Raw genomic sequence first — 20,377 nt, 5'->3', positions numbered from 1 at the left:
AAGTCTCCTCTGCCCATAAATCTTCCCCTGGGGACAGTGCCCAGGGTGGGGGGAACAGAGGCTCGGGACATGATTCTGAGCAACCACAGTGGGAACGGAGTGAGTTTCTGGTGGTGCTGGGGGGGGTGAGATCCCTGAGCAGCCCGTAGCATCCTCTGCCTCCTGCCCAGATGGGGTTTGCCCACGCGATGCAGAGCCCCGCCGGGCCACCCCTCGAATGGAACCTGTATTTTGGGGGACCTGAATCTTTCCAGCTCTGTGGACGTGGTGTGCGGCAGCCCTGCTTTGCTGAAGCGCAGCCGTGAGCGAGCTGCAAGCGCTGGGGCAACGCTGACTTTTCATTCCCCGTCTCGCACTTCCAGCTCTACTCGAGGATCCTGGAGAAGAACGCCAACCCGCAGTGGAACCAGAGCCTGACGCTGCCGGCGATGGTGAGCGCGGGTGCCTGCCGCGGCCCCCCCCCGCCCGCCCGACCCCACCGCTGCTCACCACTCCTCTCCCTCCCTCTTTTCCCAGTTCCCTTCCATGTGTGAGAAGATGAGGATCCGGGTGACCGACTGGTGAGCGGGGAGGGGGCTCGCTGGGGGGGCTGCCTGTGGGGAAGGCTGGGCTGGAGGAGCGGGGTGGGCAGGGGGAGACCCCATGGGCAAACCCCCCCCAGGTCCACAGTGCGACGGCATCACGGGTTGTGTTGCAGGGACCGTCTGACGCACAATGATATCATCGGCACCACCTACCTCTGCATGTCGAAGATCTCGGCCCCCGGCGGGGAGCTGGAGGGTAAGGTGGGGGGGGGCAGCAGGACAGGTTTTGGGGTGCACGGCCATGGAGGAGCACTGCATGCTCGTGGCTGGAGGTTGGTGTCGGCTTGGAGGATGTCACAGCCGGGATGGTCCATGTCAAGTCGCTGGTGCTGGGGGAGACGTGGGACGGGGTGCTGGGGGTTACTCCGTCCTGTGGTCTGTTTTCGGGTTGGACCTGGCCCCCCCTGGTTTGTGGTTTTGAAGATCTCCACGTCCTCCCGGGGGTGTTGGGATGGGAAGCTGCAGGACCGTGGTGTGCCGGAGGTTTTGCTTCCTCTTTTCCTTGCTGAGCAGAGGTGGCTGTGTTCCCCCGTGCGGTTGGTGACGGGCAGTGGTGTCACCGGTGCTGGAAGATGCCACGTCCCACCCGTGCGTGCCCCCACTGGTGGCTCCTCCTTATGGTGGCATTTTGGGGGCTGTCACAAGGTGGGATGGGGGTTCAGGTCCAGCTTGTGCTGAGGGTGCTCTTTCAAGTCCCAGGGGCTTTCTGAACCAAAGGACCACCGCGGAGGGGCTGGCAGGGCTCAGCTGGGTGACACCGACTGTGTCACCGGCGCTGAGCGGGAGGGCAGGGAGTTGGGACGCGGTCGTGAGGCTGCCGAGAGCGACGGCAGGGCCAGGAGCAGAGGTTGCCCTAACCTGCGTGAGCATCTCCTGCTGCTAATGAGCTTTGGTGGCATCTGCAACCCCATCGGGACTCCCCTCGCTCTGCTCCCTTCGCTTCGTGCATCTCTGAGGCTCTCGGGTTCCCTGCAAACCCCCGCCCCATCACGAGCATCCCCATGCTGTAGGGACGGGACTGGTAGCAGCCACCGGGGCTTGAGCCTGATGCAAAGCTGCAGCCACGTGCCCCGCAGCCCGTGTCCCCCCCACCGCTGCCCGGCCGTGCATGCAGGCGTGGAGTTGGGGTGCAGCACTGGTTTCCACTGTGGTGCTTGTGTGTCCAGCCCCCACCTCTTCCCCAGTTAAAGTTTAGCTCCTGGGCTGGTCCGGAGAGAGAGAGAGAGAGGCCGGGGAGGGAGGAGGAGGCTACAAGGGGTCTGCCTGGGACCAGGACACCCCACCCCACCCCTGAGACCTACTTGATGGTGAGGAGGTGCTGGGGAACTGTGGGTCCCCCCCACCCCGTGGCTTCATCCAGCTTTTGCAACACAAGCAGCATCCTTCAGGGATGCTGAAATCTTCTTTCATACCAATCCCACCGCCTCCAGGAAGGTGATAGGGCTATACAATCACAGAATTATTTAGGTTGGAAAAGACCTTTAAGATCACCGAGTCCAACCATAAACCTAACACTGCCAAGTCTACCGCTAAACCATGTCCCGAAGCACCACATCTACACATCTTTTAAATACCCCCAGGGATGGTGACTCCACCACTTCCCCGGGCAGCCTGTTCCAGTGCTGGGCAACCCTTTCAGTGACAAAATTTTTCCTAATATCCAATCTCTGTAACAACCTCCCCCTTTCTCTCTCTGCCTCTTTAGTTGGCACCAAAAGCCCATGAGAGCATCCACCCTCCTTTCCCATAACCCTCCATCCTTCTTCCACGCTCCTCTGCCAGCCTTTCCTAACCTCTCTCCATTTCTTTGTGCCTCAGATGAATTTCCTGCTCTCGCGAAGCCTCTGAAAGCCTCAGACCGTACGTCCCCTTAGCCTCTCGGTTTGCAATCGCCGCTTGGTAATTGTTTTGCTGGTTCAGCTCCCATTAGGGCTGCGTCGTGCTCGAGCCTGGGCACCTGGGTGGGAGGAAGGGACGGCTCCAGCTCAGCCTCCCCACTGCCCTTCCCCACAGCGGATTTGGGGTGCCCGTGTTGGGCAGCGGTGTCTTCATGGTCTAGCGCGTGTTGTGTGCTGAACCAGCTGTGCGCGGGGAGCAGCCGGCTCGGGAGCTCAGAGCAGGACCCTGCAAACGATTTCTGCCCCTCCGCTGCCCTTTCTGCTCGAGGTTTCATAAAAAAGAGCGATTCTCTTCCAAGCCCTCTCTTACTGCCTTAAGGGGAGTATGGGGCCAGCTCCTTGGCTGGTGTAAATCCCCTACGCTGGTTCACACCAGCAAAGCGATGCTCTCCTTCTCTGGGGACCCTTCCTGGGATGGGGAAGCTCTGTGCCCCCCGCACAGCCCCACATCCACCTTGTCTTTCTCCTGCAAAAAGGTAAGCAGTCGTAGGACTCAAAGGGGGTGAAAAACCGCAGCATTTTGTGCCCTCCAGCTGCATGCGTGTGGTGCCCACGGTCCTGCAGCGAAGCCCCGCGGGATGTATCCCCGAGGAGCCTTCGGGACTCTCTAACGGCTCTTTTCCCCTGCGGTCCCCAGTGGACGATGGGCTCGGGTTCCTGCCGACCTTCGGTCCCTGCTATATCAACCTCTACGGCAGCCCCCGGGAGTTCACCGGCTTCCCCGACCCTTACGAGGCGCTCAATTTAGGAAAGGTGACGTCGGCTTCTTTCCAGCACAACCTAAACTAAACTACCACCCCTCCTTGCAAAAAGAAAGCTGCTATTAACCCCAACTGGCTTTGTTATTAGGAGCCTGCATCACGTTTTCTGCCCTGCACTGGCTATTCCTGCTGCCTAAACGCCTCCTGATATTGCCCTGCTGCCCAAACCCTCTCTACCTTCGAAGCGCTTGCAGAAATACTTTGCCTGATCTCGCTCCTCTGCAATGAAGCCCACTGAAAGCAAAGGCAGAGCTCGCCTGCAGGGAGGGGGGACCGGGGTCCTGACGCCTGTCCCTGGTCTACCCCAAGGGCGAGGGAGTCGCGTATCGCGGCAGGATGCTGGTGGAGCTGGAGACCAAACTGGTGGAGCACGTGGAACAGAAGGTGGAGGACATTTCGGCGGATGACATCCTGCGGGTGGAGGTAACGGGGTCTCTGTGGGGTATCCGACCCCGTGGGCGTGCGGGGCACTAGGGAAGGGACGTGAGCGTTGGTCCCGGGTGGGTGATGTCCTGTGAGTGGGGGAGTGGTGGGTGAGCTCCTGGAGGGTGTCTCCTGCTGCGTTTCCATCCCAAGGTGTCCAGCTTGCTCTCTCTGATCTGTTGCATGGAAGAGAGCAGGCCAGGGTGAACGTGGAGGAGTGGGAGATTTGCCTCAACTCAGGCGCTGTTGCAGATGTGCTCCTTCTGTTCGTTTCTCCAGGGTTAAACTGCATTTTTTGTGGGAAGTTCTAGCTGCCTCCTTTGTCAGCTTTTTTCCTAAATATCTCACTCAAAATTCCCTTGCTGCAACATATGCTTTTCTTCCCTGCAATAAACTTTCCATCTGGGAGGCTTTGCTGGGTCGGTGTGTGCCAGGCAAAGAGTCTGTGCGTAGGAGAGCGATGTCTCCTTCGTTGACGCAGCCTTCTGCCTGCTGCAGAAGTACCTGCGCCGTCGGAAGTACTCCCTCTTCGCTGCCTTCTACTCGGCCACCATGCTCCAAGACGTGGACGACGCCATCCAGTTTGAGGTCAGCATCGGCAACTACGGCAACAAATTCGACAACACCTGCCTGCCCTTGGCCTCCACCACGCAGTACAGCCGCGCCGTGTTTGATGGTGAGCAACACGGGGGTGACCGAGCGCTGGGATGGGTTGTCCAGGGAGGGTGTGGAGTCTCCATCCTTGGAGATATTCAAAACCCAACTGGATGTGGTCCTGGACAACCTGCTCCAGGTGACCCTGCTTGAACAGGCGTTGGACCAGATGAACTCCAGAGGTCCTTGTCCACCTCAGCCATGCTGTGAAGGGGTAATATGTGGCTGGGGAGGAGGGGGGAAGCCAGGACTACTTCTCTCAGCTCTGTGCTGGCTTGGAGTGGTTTTTGGGCAGCGCCTCGGCCCTAACAGTGCCCATTTCTCTTCAAGGAAGAGCCGGTGCTTTGGGGTGGCCTTTCCCTGCCTCCTCTGGGGCTCTCGCTCTGGCGTGAGATGTCCTCACCCCACTGGGGTTGTTCTGCTGGTTTCTGGCCTCACTGCTCTGCAGGAGCTGCTGCAGCCGTGGAGGTGGATGCACATCCCTTTGGACCTTGGTGTGCATTGCTCTGTTGCACATGGGTTTGGGGAACATAACTCCCGCCCTCTTGCTCCAGAAGAACCCCAGAGATGGGATTCTGCCCAAGGCCAAATGCTGCACCGGCCCCCTTCATCTCTGCTCCGGTCCAGGCCCCTCCGTCGCCCCAATATCACAAGCTCACCAGTGTGCTCTGCCCTCCAGGCTGTCAGTATTACTACCTGCCCTGGGGCAACGTGAAACCCGTGGTGGTGTTGTCATCCTACTGGGAAGATATCAGCTATCGGACTGATGCCCAAAACCTCCTCCACCACGCAGCAGACAGGCTGGTGAGTGCCGTGGTGGCAAGGAGCATTGTCCACCTCCTTTCTGCATCCTGCCTGGGGGAACGGGGAGGGGACGGAGGCCATCTCCAGGCTGGGTCAGGTTTGGGGTTTGATGACTCTTGTGCTGCGAAGGGGAAATCTGTCGGCGTCCCGGGTGCCCTGCTCAGCCTGTGGAGTGATGGAGGGAAAGGGACCACCCTCATCCCACCTGGGGTGGGAGTGGGGTGTGAATGCAGTGCTTTGCCGTGCCGCCCACCTGCCTACTGATGCGGGCACAGGAGGCAAGGACCTTCCTTCAGCTCCCGAGCTATTTATGGGATTTCTCGCCGTATTTCACTGTCGTTTCCACTGGAGCTCCAACAGGAGCAAAAACGGAGGTGCAGAGCCATGGTGGGACCCAGGCTGGAGTTTTTGATTACGGGCAGTAGCTCCCGGCACTCGCTGGGAGGGTCCTGGACGTGGGGTTCAGTGGGGTGCCGGGGGTTCCCCACTGTGCAGCTCCTCTTCCCCTCCTGTTGTGCAGGAAGCAAACCTGGAGAAGGTCCACCTTGCTCTCAAGGCCAACCGGTCGCCAAGTGAGCTGGACGCCCTGGGTGCCCAGCTGACGGATGACATCATCGCCGACTGCAGGTATTTTCTGCCAGTTTTGAATGTGAGCCTTTTCATGCCGTTTATTGCGAGAGCACTTATTTATCTTGGAAGGGACGACTTCTTTTTTTTTTTTTTTTCCTTTTTTTTTTTTTTTCCCCCTCTGAAAAACACCGGTCATTTGGTAATGTTTGCTTCAAAGGTTGCTGAGCCAAGGCACGGAGTTGAAAAGGTGACATTTAAGGCAAGTCATAAATTTCCAGCCTTCATGCAAGGGCTGCAGCGTGGCTTACCTGAATGAGCAGCATTGTGTTGGAGCAGGAGCCAGATCCAGGCCAGCCCAGCCGGAGAAACGGTGGGGTTCGTGGAGTGAGGAGCCACTGATGGGGGTTCCTGCTTAAGTCTTGCGTGCACCACGTAGGAGGCACCCGTGCAGAGCACCCAAAGGGGTTGTTTGGCTGCACATGGGTGTTGTGTGTCCGTCAGCTGGACCAGGGGACAGGCGTGTTGCAAGGCTGGATGGCACAGCCATCCCTCCGTCCCCATGGGCAGCACCACCGGTATCTGCTGCTGCTTTGCTTTTCTAAGCACTTGAACATTCATTCGTTCAAGGGAGGCTGGCAGGGTGCCACGGGCTTTCCCTCCACGTAGCCTGTTTTTCGGGGCTGGATTGCGCTTTGTGAGGATGAGGAACCTCTCTGGGGAGCATCGCTGCGGTATGACCACGGCATTTTATCCCAAGGACAGCTCAGCCCTCAGGAAGGTGTTTCAGGGACTGGCCTCATCAGGGTCTTTGGACCATGGTTCCCCTTCAGGTATGCCCGTGAAGATGATCTCCAAGTCCCATCCCATGCCCATGCCTGGCCACACAACTTTCCTGCAGCAGCTCCATGCCATCAATCTGGGGAAGGGCAATGTAGGATTGTTGGTGTGTTTTTAGCCCTGGCAAGCCCTTGCCAAGGGGAATTAAGAGAGCTGCCATGCCTCTTGGAGCTTTCTTGCCTCGGGAGGCAGGTGGAGAGCAGCTGAGCTGTGGAGACAGCCCTGTACCGGGCTGGGACACCCCATTGGTGACAACTGGCGGCTGTGGCGGGTGGACCTCCTTGGCCACTGAGCTCGTGTGGTGGCTCTTGTTGCTTAACCTCAGCAGAGAGCAAGAATTTGGCCTTCTTGCTTGTCCCTGAGGCCACCAAACCTGCTGGGACCAGTTGTCCCCCACCCCTTCCACAAGAGCCACCAGCCTGCAGGACCATGCGCACTGTCCACCTGGGCTTGTGCCAGTCACCTAAGGCTGGGGAGATGGTGCTGAGCTTGCTGCCAAGCCCTAGGTCCCCCTTTCTGTCCCTCCTGCTCTTCAAAAGGCCCCAGGAGAGGTCGTGGAGGTGCTGGGGTGCAGCGGGCATGGGGGTGCAGCATCTCTGGACCCTTCCGTGACACCCGTGTGGGAACAGACACCTCCTTCTTTTGGGCAAGGAGACCTTGAACGAGCTGACCCTGCTCCGCAGACCTCCTGGAGGACACGCTTAAGAAAACACACGCACGTACTTACAATCTCCCTATTTATTTGCTTTTGAGCCTCTTAAAGGAGATGTGTTTCACCCCCCACGCACGCTGGCTCTGCTGGAAAGGTCAGAGCCATCCCTGCTCCTGGGCACGTGGGACGGGACCTGAGGGATGAGCCACAGCTTTGGGTTTTCCAGAGATGCTGCGCCCTCCAAAACAAATTCAATTAACCGGGAGGGGAAAAATGTGGCCACGGGATGTGCCAAGCCCGTGGTTCCCGCTGGCTCCTGGCCCCGCTCCGTGCTCGGCTCCTGCGGGATGCGGCTCCTCCGTCTCTGCGAGAGCTTGGCGTGGGGACCGGGGCTGGCTGGCGAGGGTGGTACCCACGGTGGGGGCAGCTGGAACAGCCCCGATGGCTTTTTGGGGGGGTTTTGCACTCTCTCCATGCTCTCTGCCCAGGGAGGGGATGAGCTGAGCTGTGCAGCTGGACCTGTCTGCGGGTCCCCCCATGATGCTGCCAAAGCCTGGTCTGCGTGCTCAGCCAGGATAGAGGTCCTTTCCATCGGGATTTTGGAGGGATGGGACAACCCCCTGCCACTCTCCAGTGCTTCCCCATCCTCCTCCGGGTCCAGACCTCCCCATCTCCTGTTCCCAGTAGGAAAACAGTGACGCGCTGCCGGCATCGCCTTGCCCACGTCTTTTCCAGACCTTCGTGTGAAGAGAGGGAAGACGGCCCCACTCTGGAAAAGAAAAGAATTGGAAGTAGCATACAAATGGACAAAGTCAGGGAAAGATGAGTCGTAGCAAACCCAAGTCCCCAAAATGTTGAACTGCGGCCAGATCCAGGCGGCTCCTCCAGCTCCTTTGTGCTGGTGAGCAGCAGTGCTGACCTGACGGGTGGGATTTGTCCTTCTGCTCCTGGCCCTGGCTCCTGTGGCACAAGCATTGCTCTGTGCTGGAGCTCAGAAGAGAACTGCCTGTGAATTGACCCCTCCGCCGTTCCCTGCCAGAGCTGGGAGCACGGCAAAATATGCAGGGGGTGGCCAGAGAGACCCTGCTGCAGAAGAGGGTCCATGTTTTGGATCGTCCTTTTGGTCTTCCCCGTACTTTGTCCAATTCTGTCGCATCTTTCCTCAGCTGGAAGCACGATGTTCACATGAGGATGCACTGTGCATTTATGTGCTGGCCCAGCGATGTTCTCAGTTCAGCCCTTTAGCTTTTTCCTAATAATCTGTGCCTGGAGTGGTAACAGCCAGCTCAGGACCCATCACTGCGGACAAACTCAACGCTCCCATCTTTTGCCACCTGCCTTATAACTAGCTCTTTGCCCAGGAGATGACCATTCTCTTGGTCCAGGGTGGCAGACCATCCCTCCGCAGGGGAGCTCTCGGGTCCAGGTTGTCTACCTCCCTGCTCTTCTCGTCTTAGTTGTGGTTTCTGCTAATTTGTCAGATGCAAAAGTCAGACTTGCTGATGTCAGGTTCCCCAAGATCCTCCCAGGTCTCTTTGAGGTTGCCATCATGTTCCTTCTTCCAGTCCTCTAATCATATTAATAAAGCACATTAATCATATTAAGCAATATTGATCATATTAAGCAATATTAATAATATTAAGCAATATTAAGCACAGAGCTACAGATCTCACCCAACCATCCAGCTGTTCCCTACCTGAATTGTGAACGATTTGCTGCTCGACTGATTTCCTCCCAGTCCTCTCCTCCCGGCTGCCAAGGTGGGATGGACCCTGACGAGGGGCTCTGCCCCGATGTCCTCCTGGCTCCCAGCTTTTTTTGCTATGAAAAATGCTGCTTCCAGCTCTGGCTCACCAGCACACGTTCCTCGTGTCGTTTATCCACCTGAACAGGGACAGCTTTTTGGGTTTTATGCTTTTAGTGGGGGCTCTTCCATCTTTTTGCCTTTTTTTTTTTTAACTACTTCACGGTATTTTTACATTTCATTTGGTGGAGTCTGTGGTCTTTTCCATTTTCCCATTTGAGCAAAATTTAACTTCATTTAACCGTTGTAGGTGTTACAGGTCTTCGACATGCGGCACATACCTCCAGGAACAAGATATCTTCAAACCGTTTCCATGCTGCCTATAGGATTTAACCCTTTCTGCTGCTCCTTTCCACAGCTCTTTAACACATTTCCTCCTTTTTTGCGTAGTTTTATAGTTTAGCTTTCTGAAATGAAATTCAACTGCAGTGGGTATATTCAGTTTTTTTTTTCTTTCTCTTTTTTTTCCCTGTTCCTGCAAGGATATTGAAGTACATCCTAGTTTCTGCCACAAAGTGGTGTTTGCTTGGTGGGTGAGCACTGTCCTTCCCGTGCACCAGTGGCAATGCAAGCCACGGCAAACGAGTGGGAGGCCAGCTCATTAGCAGCTCCCTTGTAATAAATACACAAATGAAGCGTGGACACACAAAACTGAGTTCACGGAGTGCAGTCAGTCTAACCATGGAGGGCTTGGGGCTGCAACCCCAACACAGTCTTTTAATTTAGCTCCTTGCACAGGATGCTACTGAATGGTTGGGCTAATTAGCAACACCCACAGCGCTTTGGCTCCCTTTGGAGATAAGAGTAAACCCAATTGTCTTTAAGAGAAATGAAAGAACTAAATTTCACCATCCCCATTTCTACTGTGCATCCCTCCCTAAGCCTCCTGTAACTTTGACTTTATGCAGAAAGTAGATATTTAATTTGCAGATTTGGCCAGACCAGGTTATTAGCCTGGGACAACCTGCACCGACACCATCCTGGGCAGGTACCACGGTGCGTGTCTCTCCCTGACATGTCTTGATGAGCATAGCTGGGCAAGAGATGTTGTCCTTCTTATTTATCATGCAATGAAAATGGGGCTGATGGAGCCCAGTCCCAGCGCGAGGGGGGAACGCTGCGGCTGGCGAGGGGCCGCAGGTTGGAAGCTGGGAGCGAGAAGAGCATTTATAACAGCAGCACCGTAAATCACTGCATTTTACAGGAAAACCTCTAAATGGCTCAGTGCAGTGAAGATCCACCCGGACTCCTGAAACTTTTATCCAGCAGCTTGAATCAATTTATATTAAAGTGTGTGTGTGTGCTCATGTGCGGTGTGCACGGCTCAGCCAGGGCCCCATCCTGGCTGCTGTGGGTGATGCGTGGGGGCTGCATGTGCGGTTTGAAGCTCATTTGCTCTTGGCATTGCCGTGTTCCCCAAACGTATCTTCGGTGGCTTGTTAATCCTTCGGAAACTTGCTGAAAAGGAGAAAAAAAGATTTAAAAAAAGACAGCAAAACCCCCAAGAGAGGCTGAGTGAGCTGCTAACGCTGCGTCTCTGCCCATCCCCGCAGCCTGACCCTGCCCGATGTCCTGGGGAAGCCGGCCAGCACCCACTTGGACCAGAACATGTACCGGTTTCGCAGCACCAACCTGGAGCAGATAGTGAAGGCAGCCCTGAAGCTCAAGCATGAGGATTCGAGCCTGTCGGCGGCCCTGGAGCAGGCAGAGGACTGGCTCTCCAGGCTGAAGGCCATGGCAGAGGAGGTAACGCTGCTGCTATGGTGGCAGGAGCTGCTTTTCACCTTGGTAGTGGTGGGGGAAATCTTATTTTTCCCAAGCTCGTCGTCACGGTGCTGTTTTGGTGCAATGGCTGTGAGCGCTCGCCCGGCGGTGGGGTGGGAAGCAGAGACTTCAGGCAGAGTCCCGGTCCCCCTGCGCGAGGGTTGGACCCGCGTTCCCCCCGCCGTGACGTGAACCAAGTTAGGAAGGTGCCAGGTTCAGCACCCGGCCGTTGAGGTTTAGCCTCGTTCATGGCAGAGCTTTACAGCACGGCCAGTAAACCCTCAACTAAAGCTGTTCTGCCTGGCCAGACCAAGGTGGGATCTGGAGCTGCCGAGATGGGATTTGGGTCAACTGGTCTCGCTCCATGGGCTTGGGTTGGCAGCGGGACTCGGGGCATGGCTGCTCTCCAGCCTCCCGCATCCCTCTGCGGCTGATGCGCTAGTTCGGCGCGCCCCTTCCCGGTCCGACACTACGGCTTTTGTGTTTTCCAGCCCCAAAACAGCCTGCCCGATATAGTGATCTGGATGCTGCAGGGAGACAAGCGCGTCGCGTACGCCCGCGTGCCAGCCCACGAGGTCCTCTTCTCCAGGAGCATCTCCAGCTGCTGCGGCAAGAACTGCGGGAAGCTGCAGACCGTCTTCCTGAAGGTACCTTGGCTTTGGATGTATGCGCACGCGTGATGTTTATTTTTAAAACGTTTTCCCCTAAGAAAAAAAAAAAGAGAGACAATCAAGCAGGGAAACCTGAAATCCCAACACAATGTTAACCCATGAGCACCTGGGGCTCCAGGGACCTCCAGCCCCAGTTTTGACCCTGTTGAAGCTGGTTCCTGCACAGTGAGAACCTGGTTGTTCTTCTAGTGGAGTTCAGCTCTTCTTACATGGATCTGCAGCAGATCCCCATGAATATCTTCATATTTTCTGCAAGTTCCAGGGAAGTGAAGATGGGTGCACTTTGGCCCAGATGGTGCCTTTTTAAAAAATCTATTTTACTTTTTACTTTTTTTTTAAATGTTATTTTATGTTTTTCAAAATTCCTGACCCTCTGCCACCCCAGGAAATTTAAGCTGTGGCCTCCTTTGCCAGGCACTTACCGAGCTTCTCACATCTCAAATGATATTTCTTTGGCCTTTCGCTGCGTGCCAGCTTGGGAGCAGACAATCAGTGCTGAACAAGCTCTAAAAAAATAAAATGAAATAAAATAAACTGAATAAACCCCAAAACCCCAAGCCCAGCTGGCAGCAAAAGATGAACCAAAATATATTGGTTTCTTCTGTACTTTAGCTCTGGATGGAAAACTAGCATCACTTGAAGGGGAAAAAAAGTGACTGAGAGAGAGAAAAAAGGGCAGTGAGACATCTCCCTGTTTATTCTTTCTATTTTTGCTGAAGTATGTTGGCTGGGTTTGGTGTCCTAGCCCTGAAGGGTGTCTCACCGAGACGCAGAAGCCCTGACCACCGGGGCTTTGAAGCTCCTCAAGGTCATCACCAAAGTGCTCTGCAAGCTGTCGATGTCCCCCCACTTCCCGGGGATGCTCCGTGTCCCACCTCCCCCCCTGCTTCCCCGGCCAGGGCTACGGGGGCTTCGGACCCACCACCCCCAGCCTCCCATCCTGAGCATCCCCCATTAATATCCTCCCGGGGGGTATTAATGGGGCTCTGCCTTTGGCAGTACCCCCAGGAGGAGGCGATGGGTCCCAGGATCCCAGCCCAGATCCGGGTCCAGCTCTGGTTCGGGCTGTCGGTCAATGAGAAGGAGTTCAACCAGTACGCCGAGGGGAAGCTCTCCGTCTTTGCCGAAACCGTGAGCATCTCGCAGCGACCACCCTAAAGGGTTTTTTTTATTTTCCTCTCTGGTGTGGGCAGCAGCTCCACCATGGAAGGGTGGGGGTGGGCTGGACCAGGGGTGGGGGGAGTGGGGGGGGTCACATCAGCCCCTACCAACTGTGAGAAGAAAGAGCTGTTTCCACCAGCATCCAGCCTGAAAAGCTGGGGAGAAGGTTGGTAACGAGCCATAAAGCCGCATCGTTGCTTCATGTCTTCTTCCACCTACTTCGGGGGGGGGGGGGGGGGCAAAAATATGGGGGTGCCCATGGAGGTGGTGGATGGTGGGGGAGTTAGGCTCTTCCCAGGAGGCTCTGTCCTCAGGATGGGGCTCTCCAGGAAGGAAGGGATTATTCATGGGATTTCAAAAGGATTATTCGTGGATTTTGAGCCTCCGATGCAAAACCCTCTCTGCTTTTGCTCCCCCAGTATGAGAACCAGACCAAACTGGCGCTGGTGGGGAACTGGGGCACAACTGGTCTGACCTACCCCAAATACTCAGATGTCACTGGCAAGATCAAGCTGCCCAAGGACAGCTTCCGCCCCTCCACGGGCTGGACCTGGGCTGGGGACTGGTTCATCTGCCCGGAGAAGACGTGAGTGAGGGTCTTCTGCAAAGAGCAGAGCCTAGGTGGGCTGTCCTGGGCACCCCAAAAACCTTAGCAGATGCTAAGCTGGTGGCAAGGTCACCCAGAAAGCCTCATGGAGGTCTGGGGTGCCATCGGGGGTTCCTCGTCTGCCTGCCCCATCCTTGGTAGGCAACAGCATTAATGCAAAAATGCATCATCTCGGCGCTGGGTGATGTCCCTGGGGTGGTGGGTGCTCACAGACATGATGGCCCCAGCACCCAGGTCAGCGGGGTGCCTGTGCAAGCCCCATGCTGAGGAGCTTCGGAGGTGGGATCCCAGCGGGGCACTGAGGGGATGGGGGGGGACCGGGGGATGCTCAGCACAGCTCTGCCATCTTCTTGCATTGGATTTCCAGCCTGGGTTTTGGGCTTCACCCAAGCTGAGCTGCTGAGGTCTCGTGGGAGCTCTGCTTGGTGCCTCTGGGGTGGAAAGCGTGTGTTGGGGTGGCATGGCTGGCCCTCAGAGGAGGGAGGAATGGGGCTGTGCTGCTGCCCATGCAGGGCTGGGAGGGCAGGAGGGGACTCCCCTGACGCCGTCCATCTCCCCGGGGTGCAGGTTGCTGCACGATGTGGACGCCGGGCATTTGAGCTTCGTGGAAGAGGTGTTCGAGAACCAGGTCCGGCTGCCTGGAGGCCAGTGGATCCACATGACCGATTCCTACACTGACGTGGTAAGGGCAGGCGGGGGCTGAGCCCCAACCCAGGCTGCGGTGGTAGGAAGCCCCTGGTGACTCAGGGGAGATTTAGGCATCTGCTGGGCATCGCTTGATTGAAAACACCCCTGCATCCCACAGAACGGGGAGAAGGTCCTGCATAAGGATGAGATTGAGTGTCCTCCGGGCTGGAAATGGGAAGACGTGGAGTGGGACACGGACCTCAACAGAGCTGTGGATGAGAAAGGTATTAGACAGCAGTTTTGGGCACCTGTCCTGTTTTCATCCCCTTTACTCTGCCCATCGTGGTGTTTCCTTCCACGGTCCCTTCCAGCACCAGGGGTGATAACATCCCCTTCGTGGCTGTGTGAGCTGCCCCGCTGGCTTCAGGAGAAGGGGGTCAGGCTGTGGGGGTACCCTCTCCCCCTCGCTCTGGCTGAGGCTGGGACTGCGGGGTGCGCAGCCACAAAGGCAGCGCTCTCCTTGCTGCTGGGGATAGTCCAGGCTGTTCTTCTGGAAGATCTTACCTGGCTTCTGGTGAAAGAGAAATGGAAGGCATCAGGCCAGAGAGCATCCGAGATGGTCACAAGGGTTGGGGTTGCCTGAGGAAGGAAGGACAGAGAGGAGAGTCCCCAGGCTGTGACGTTGAGCCAAGGGCTGGTGGGACGTCATGAATCCATCACCAGGGCACCCCCAGAGGGACACCCCCATCGGGTAGCAGCACGAGTAGGTCGTTATCTGCACGGACCAGCAAACCGGGAAAGCGCGTTGTGTCTGGACAAACCTTTGCTATCAAAGCTGTTCCAATCTGGATATGTGTGAAGAGAGGTCCCTGACAGGAGGCAAGGTGGGGGGAACCTCTTCTCCTGCCATCACCCAGGCGTTGCCTTCTCTCCAAGGCTGGGAGTATGGCATCACCATCCCGCCGGACCGCAAGCCCAAGGCCTGGGTGCCGGCCGAGAAGATGTATCACACCAACCGGCGACGGCGCTGGGTACGGCTTCGCCGGAGGGACCTCGCGCAGATGGAAGCCATGAGGAAGGTAGGATGGGGGCCGGGGAGAAGAGGGTGAGAGCGGGTCAGGGCCGTGTCCCTGTCTCTCCCTGCGAAGGTGGAGACGCTTAGCCTTCTGCAGAGACCTGCTGTGCTTTGGAGCCTGGTCGCCCTGGTCTCCGTGCCGCAGCAGGCAGCAACCTCTGTGGTTTCCACCATGGGGGGGGGGGGTCAACATCTCCCAGAGGGTGGAGACCACTCCAGGGGTGCTTGGTTGGGCTGCAGGGTGGGATGGGGACCTCCACCAGTGCCACGAAGCGGGAGAGCAGGACTGGCAGAGGTCCCCAGCCTGTCCCCTGTCCTGGTCCCGCTTCCCTCTAGGTGGTGCAATTGGACTGCAAATGCCACCGCAGCCCTGCCACTCTTCCCTCCCCCCTGCCAGTTCCCCAAGACACTTGCCTCCCTTTCCAGCACTTTTTTCTAGATAATTGTGGCTGGAAAGCGTGGGGAGACCCCGCCACCCCGTTTGCCAAAGGGATGCAATTGTCACAGGGAGGTGACACAGCTCTGGGGAGAAAAAGCCTTCGTGGGCTTGTGACCGATGCCCCAGGGAGAAGTTCCCAGGGGTGGCAGAGCCACGGTGGCCCTGCGAGGGATCAGAGGCGGGGGCAAAGTGGGGGGCAGGCTGTGAAGATAGAGGCACTGGTGCTACACAGGGCTGGGCAGGATGCGGCCCCCTCCGTGCTCAGCACGGGCAGCCCAGCGACCCTTCTCCAAGCGGGGTTCACCCCAGGGGCTGGATGAAGGGCTGAATCCTCAGCGGTGGACGTGGCGGCGTTGGGTTAACGGTTGGACTCGATGGTCTTAAGGGTCTTTTCCAACCTAAATGATTCTGTGATTCCAAGCTGGAGAGATACAGGGAGGGCACGGGGTGTGACAACTGTAGCGGGCAACAGCTTGAAGAGGCTGGACCCGGGTTTGGGTGGGCAAAACCTTGGTCCTGGAGAGCCCCATGCACAAGTGGCTTTACCCCTTGGCTGTGCCAAGGTCCCGCCGTCGTCACCTGCAGAGGGGCTGTGGGGTGGTGGGACCGAAACACCTCCCCGAGCCCCGGCATGTCCCTGCCCGGCAGCACAAGCAGGAGGAGCTGGACGGGGAGGGTTGGGAGTACGCCTCGCTTTTCGGCTGGCGTTTCCACCTGAAGCATCGCCGGACCGACACCTTCCGCCGCCGCCGCTGGAGGCGCAGGATGGAGCCCCTGGAGCGCACCGGGGCCGCCGCCGTCTTCGCCTTGGAGGGGGCCCTGGTAGGTACCCACCTTTCCCCCCCAAAATTGTTGCTTGGGAGGGGGAGCCCGGTTGGGTCTTTCCCATCCCAGGGAGGGGACCTGGAGCAAAGCTCGTTATCTGCCGCCTGCACCCACTGCTTTTTGTTGAGCTAATATTCTGGCTTTCTTAATACACTGGATTTCATAATCCTTTGGCTTTTCCAATAACTAAATGAGAACCAACCACAGCAGCACAAAGCCCCTATTATAGGGCTTTTTATTTTTTTTCCCCCGTTTGGCTTTTTTTCCCTTCCTTCTCCGCTCTGTCCTTTTCCCTCCGTCCAGCATTTGAACCCAGCGGCCCCTTTGGGACGCAAGCGGCTCCATGGTGTTTGCATGCATCAGCCCTGAGCTCACACCAGCCCCATCTCAGGGGGGGTGTCCCGGCTGCCGCCCACCCCCAGGGCTGCTGGTGGGACCCTGGCTTCTCCCCCTTCACCCTGGGGCCTGTTGATGTGATTTTTTCAGCCAGACTCTTCATCCCTCTGCATCTCAGCAGAGGCAAGCGAGGAGGATTTAGCTGGAAAACCCTGTAACATGGGGGGTGTGTGCATGCACATGGGTGCACGAACCCCCCGTGCCCTTCCCTGGCTCTGGGGGTGAGGGGAGGTGGGGGGGGGTGTCTGATGGGGCTGCCTTCGGTCTCTGCTCGGTCGTGCGGTTTTCCGAGGGACTCGGTCGTGCGGTTTTCCGAGGGACTCAGCCGTGCCCTCGTTTCGCCTTCGTTAGCCTGCAAATGAACTGGGTTTGTGAGCTTGGCTGCTGACGGACCCGTCTGCTGGGGGTACCAGGGGATGTGGGGGAGACCCGGGGGAGGAAAATCCCCTCCCCATGCCCGTGGGGCAGAGGCTGAAGCAAAGGGGAAGAGGCAAAAAATGGCAATGTGGCAACTTGCCTGGGAGCCGCTGCTTGCTTCGCTCCTGGTGATGCTGACAGGGTGGCAGGGGGTCCCCGGTTGACTGAAGTGTTCCCCGGTGTCACTGGCATGCTGCTGAACCCCCCCCTGCCCCAGGCTGCTGGGGGCTGCCCCTTCCAGCCCTCCACCCTCAAAGCCTGTTAGACCTGATGTTACCTACTATGAGTATTTATTTTCCAAGCATTTCTTAGCTGTGTCAGTTAGCGTTGGAGTCCCCAGTTCTTAGCAGCCTCCCAAATCTCTCCTTTTTCTTTATGCCAAAGTTACATCTATAACTTTTATTATATTATCATGTAACAAATCCAGTTTATTATTTTGCTTATTTTCTAACTGAAAAACAATTCTAGCAAAAAAAGCAGTCGTTCTGCCTTGCCTTGCTTTGCCTTGCCATGCCATGCCATGCCTTGCATTGCCTTGCAATCACTTGCCTTGCCTTGCCATGCCATGCTTTGCAATGCCACGCCTTGCCATGCCTTTTCTTGCCATGCCTTGCCTTGCTTTTCTCTCTCCCCCTTCCCCAGCAAACACTGCCCTACACGTCACTGCTGCTCCTATATGACCCCGATGCAGACATCCGATTCTGTCACACCAAGCAAATGCCTGAACCATGAATTTTCCCTGCTTGAATGTCAGCAAAACACAAGAAAACCCTCAGCGGTGTCCAGGGTCCCGGGGGAGCACCACGTCCCATTGCTGTCGGACTGTGCTGCTCCTGGGAGTTAAACCGTCGCCTGGGCAGGGTGATGCTGTCCGACAAGGAGTAGTATTTACTTCAGGTGTGGAGATTTCGGGGGATGCTGTCCCCACAGGGTGACAGCTCAGGAGGGAACAGCCTGGGAGAGTGGCAGGTGAATCCTTCCCCAGCTCTGGCTCTGGCTCCCGGCAGCCCGGCGGGTGCAGGACCAGGCTGCCCGCCCTTTGGGCTCCGCTCACCGAATTCCCCTCCGCAGTAGGTCATTCTGGCTCGCCTTGGTGCCCTCATATTTTGGGGTTATTGGCCGCATTTTCTGTGGTCGCTTGGTTTTCTGTGGATTGCTTTATAAATGATCTGGCCATACTTTCTGGTTTTGCAGCTTCATGCCTTTCCAGCTCTCCTCTCTCACTTGAATAACTTACGTATTTTTCCAGGATGCTCCATCCCAAAATAATACCTAAATTTACATAGCGTCTCCTATCCAGCAACCCCAGACCCTCCGGACCTGCACAGGGTCAACCCTTCCATCTGCTGGAGCCGCAAGCGGGAGGAGGGAGTCGGAATGACGCAGCAGAGCTGGGATCAGGGTGGTGGGGTGAAGTGGTGCCGAGGATAGGAAAATACGAGTGGGTGCTGAGGGCTGGGAAGGGTGGGCACGGATTTTTCGCTATATCTATTTCTAATGCTTTTTTAACGCAGGCAGAGGGAGGCAGCTTTCGCAGGCTGAGGTGTCAGGGATGCCGAGCTGAGAAGGGCACCTGGATGGGGCAGCAGCTGGAGTTTGAGCTGCTGTCACCGGCTCCGATTATGCTGAAGCAGAATAAAGATGCTGTCAGGAGAGGGAGCCTGGAGCATCCCCCAGCTCAGATTTTACCCAGGCCTGGGGCCAGGGCTGCCACTGGCATGCCATCGGCTGCCGGAGCCTCCTGAAGCCCCTCCTGTCTGCTCCGTCCCGTTCCTGTTATCTGCCGCCTTCTCCGCGAAAGGCATTTGTGCAATTTTGTGGTTGTGGCACGGGTTGCCGTCCAGCAAAGGAGCCATATGGCGGTGCAGGGAAACCAAAGTGGAGGGAGGATTAAAGTGCAAAGTCAGACAGAACAAGCCAACACCCCAAGTGCTAATTCCCCGAGCTATTCGAAAGGGTTGGTTTCCAACAGGAAGATAGTACCAAACATGACCAGCAGGAATGTGCCTTGGATGCAGGAATGTGCGGACGGTGCTCCTTTCTGGGCCTCCCTCTTCCCAGGGATGCTCAGCGTGCATCGCTCTGGCCTTACCAAACCGAGCAATCCTTGTCGTTAAGACATGCTGAACCCCAGCGCCTCGGGGTCAGGGTGACCCGGAGCCGAGAGCAGCTGGAAAGCAGAGCCCCGGCGGGTTTCCCAGCTGCTGAGGGGGGTTTTGTAGGAGCTGGGTACTCCTTGGCGGAGGCTTTCCTGAAAAATCCCACTCCATCGGTGTTGCCCCCCCAGAGCTGAGCAGCTGCAGCCCCGGGGCCGTGCGTGGGGCTCAGCATCTTTGCAGGGTGAGCTCAGAGTCTGTTCGGATGGACCCCGCGGGGGGTGAGAGTCTGTTCCCAGCCGGCTCGGCTCTCTGTGGTGGGAAGAGCCGGGGGGACCTGCTGTATGACCGGGGCACCCCAGCTCCTGCCCCTCTGCGTCATGAACACCCCCAGACCCACACACGCCTGCAGGCGCAAGTGTGCATGATTTCTTTTGCATGCTCGCTCTCCCTAAGCATGTGCTCACTTGGGCTTTTGCTCGGAGACTTTTATTTCACATGCTCACACATGCTCCATCCTTCCCCTGACCCCAAACAACAGGGAGGGGAGGACGTCCCCCAGTCCCCCATCCCACCGGGAGCAGCATCGGGGCTGGGCAGTGTGGCTGCTCGCAGGGTCGTGCTGCCCGAAGCAGGGCCACATGCTGCTGTGAGGGCTCGTGGTGCTGCCACGTGGCGCTGGGTTTCAGCTGCCTTGGGTACAATTAGCTTGATGGATTTGGGGTGCCTGTTGGGGTGGGTTGAGCTGCCTCAGGTGTTGCTTCCCACTGGTTCACTTGCTTTCTCCTGCTGCCCCCAGCCATGGGCTCTCCAATGCAGAAGGATCGTGGCTCTTTCCTCCCTGGTATGCCGTTTTCTCGGCAGTCCTTGGAGCCTTCATGCAGCCACCCACGACTTGGGACAGTGCCCGGGTGTCTCAGGGCAGGACTCTGCTTAGGAAAGTAGAGCCATGGTGAGCCCACAAGTGTCCCAGGCAAAGCATCCCGTCCACCGGGCCACCCCCTTTGCCCTTGCCATGACCACCCTGCCCTCTCTGTTGCCTGTGATGGCATCCCCCTCTAACCCCGGGGACACCCACAAAGTGCTTATTGCTGCTCGCGATGAGTCCCAGCTGACTAACGGGGAGCTTGAGACCAAGAAGTTGGCGTTGCAGAAGGCTTTTAGCACTCCCACCCATACCTGAAATGCGGAGCCAGTGTAACACCGCTGTCTGCAGCACTATCCTCTCATTTCCTCTCTTTTTGCCTGTATTTCACCTGTGCATCCCCCCTGTATAAGCTGGGCAGCCTTCCTTTCCCTTGGGCTTGCTGGC

The 20,377-nt window shown here is 57.2% G+C and overlaps 1 protein-coding gene across 9 annotated transcripts in view; it reads left to right on the top strand.

The window, feature by feature from the left end:
* The window catches only part of DYSF (dysferlin), a 105,839-nt gene that overhangs the window by 15,938 nt on the left and 69,524 nt on the right, over window positions 1-20,377 (top strand). For 5 of the 9 annotated variants that reach the window (XM_052780888.1, XM_052780883.1, XM_052780882.1 and 2 more), the window contains exons 14-30: window positions 363-431; window positions 517-560; window positions 698-780; window positions 2,403-2,444; window positions 3,120-3,235; window positions 3,553-3,666; window positions 4,165-4,342; window positions 5,000-5,124; window positions 5,645-5,751; window positions 10,541-10,733; window positions 11,243-11,398; window positions 12,422-12,553; window positions 13,003-13,169; window positions 13,758-13,872; window positions 13,996-14,101; window positions 14,754-14,896; window positions 15,980-16,153. In XM_052780888.1, the coding sequence (XP_052636848.1) occupies window positions 363-431; window positions 517-560; window positions 698-780; window positions 2,403-2,444; window positions 3,120-3,235; window positions 3,553-3,666; window positions 4,165-4,342; window positions 5,000-5,124; window positions 5,645-5,751; window positions 10,541-10,733; window positions 11,243-11,398; window positions 12,422-12,553; window positions 13,003-13,169; window positions 13,758-13,872; window positions 13,996-14,101; window positions 14,754-14,896; window positions 15,980-16,153 (2,064 nt within the window). The remainder of the gene's footprint in view (window positions 1-362; window positions 432-516; window positions 561-697; window positions 781-2,402; window positions 2,445-3,119; window positions 3,236-3,552; window positions 3,667-4,164; window positions 4,343-4,999; window positions 5,125-5,644; window positions 5,752-10,540; window positions 10,734-11,242; window positions 11,399-12,421; window positions 12,554-13,002; window positions 13,170-13,757; window positions 13,873-13,995; window positions 14,102-14,753; window positions 14,897-15,979; window positions 16,154-20,377) is intronic. The other 4 variants (XM_052780890.1, XM_052780886.1, XM_052780889.1 and 1 more) reach the window with 1 other exon arrangement.

The sequence above is a fragment of the Harpia harpyja genome, chromosome 2 (genome assembly GCF_026419915.1).
Source record: "Harpia harpyja isolate bHarHar1 chromosome 2, bHarHar1 primary haplotype, whole genome shotgun sequence".
NCBI lineage: Eukaryota > Metazoa > Chordata > Aves > Accipitriformes > Accipitridae > Harpia > Harpia harpyja.
The sequence above is the reverse complement of the archived record's forward strand: the minus strand, read 5'-3'. Positions and strand labels throughout refer to the sequence as shown.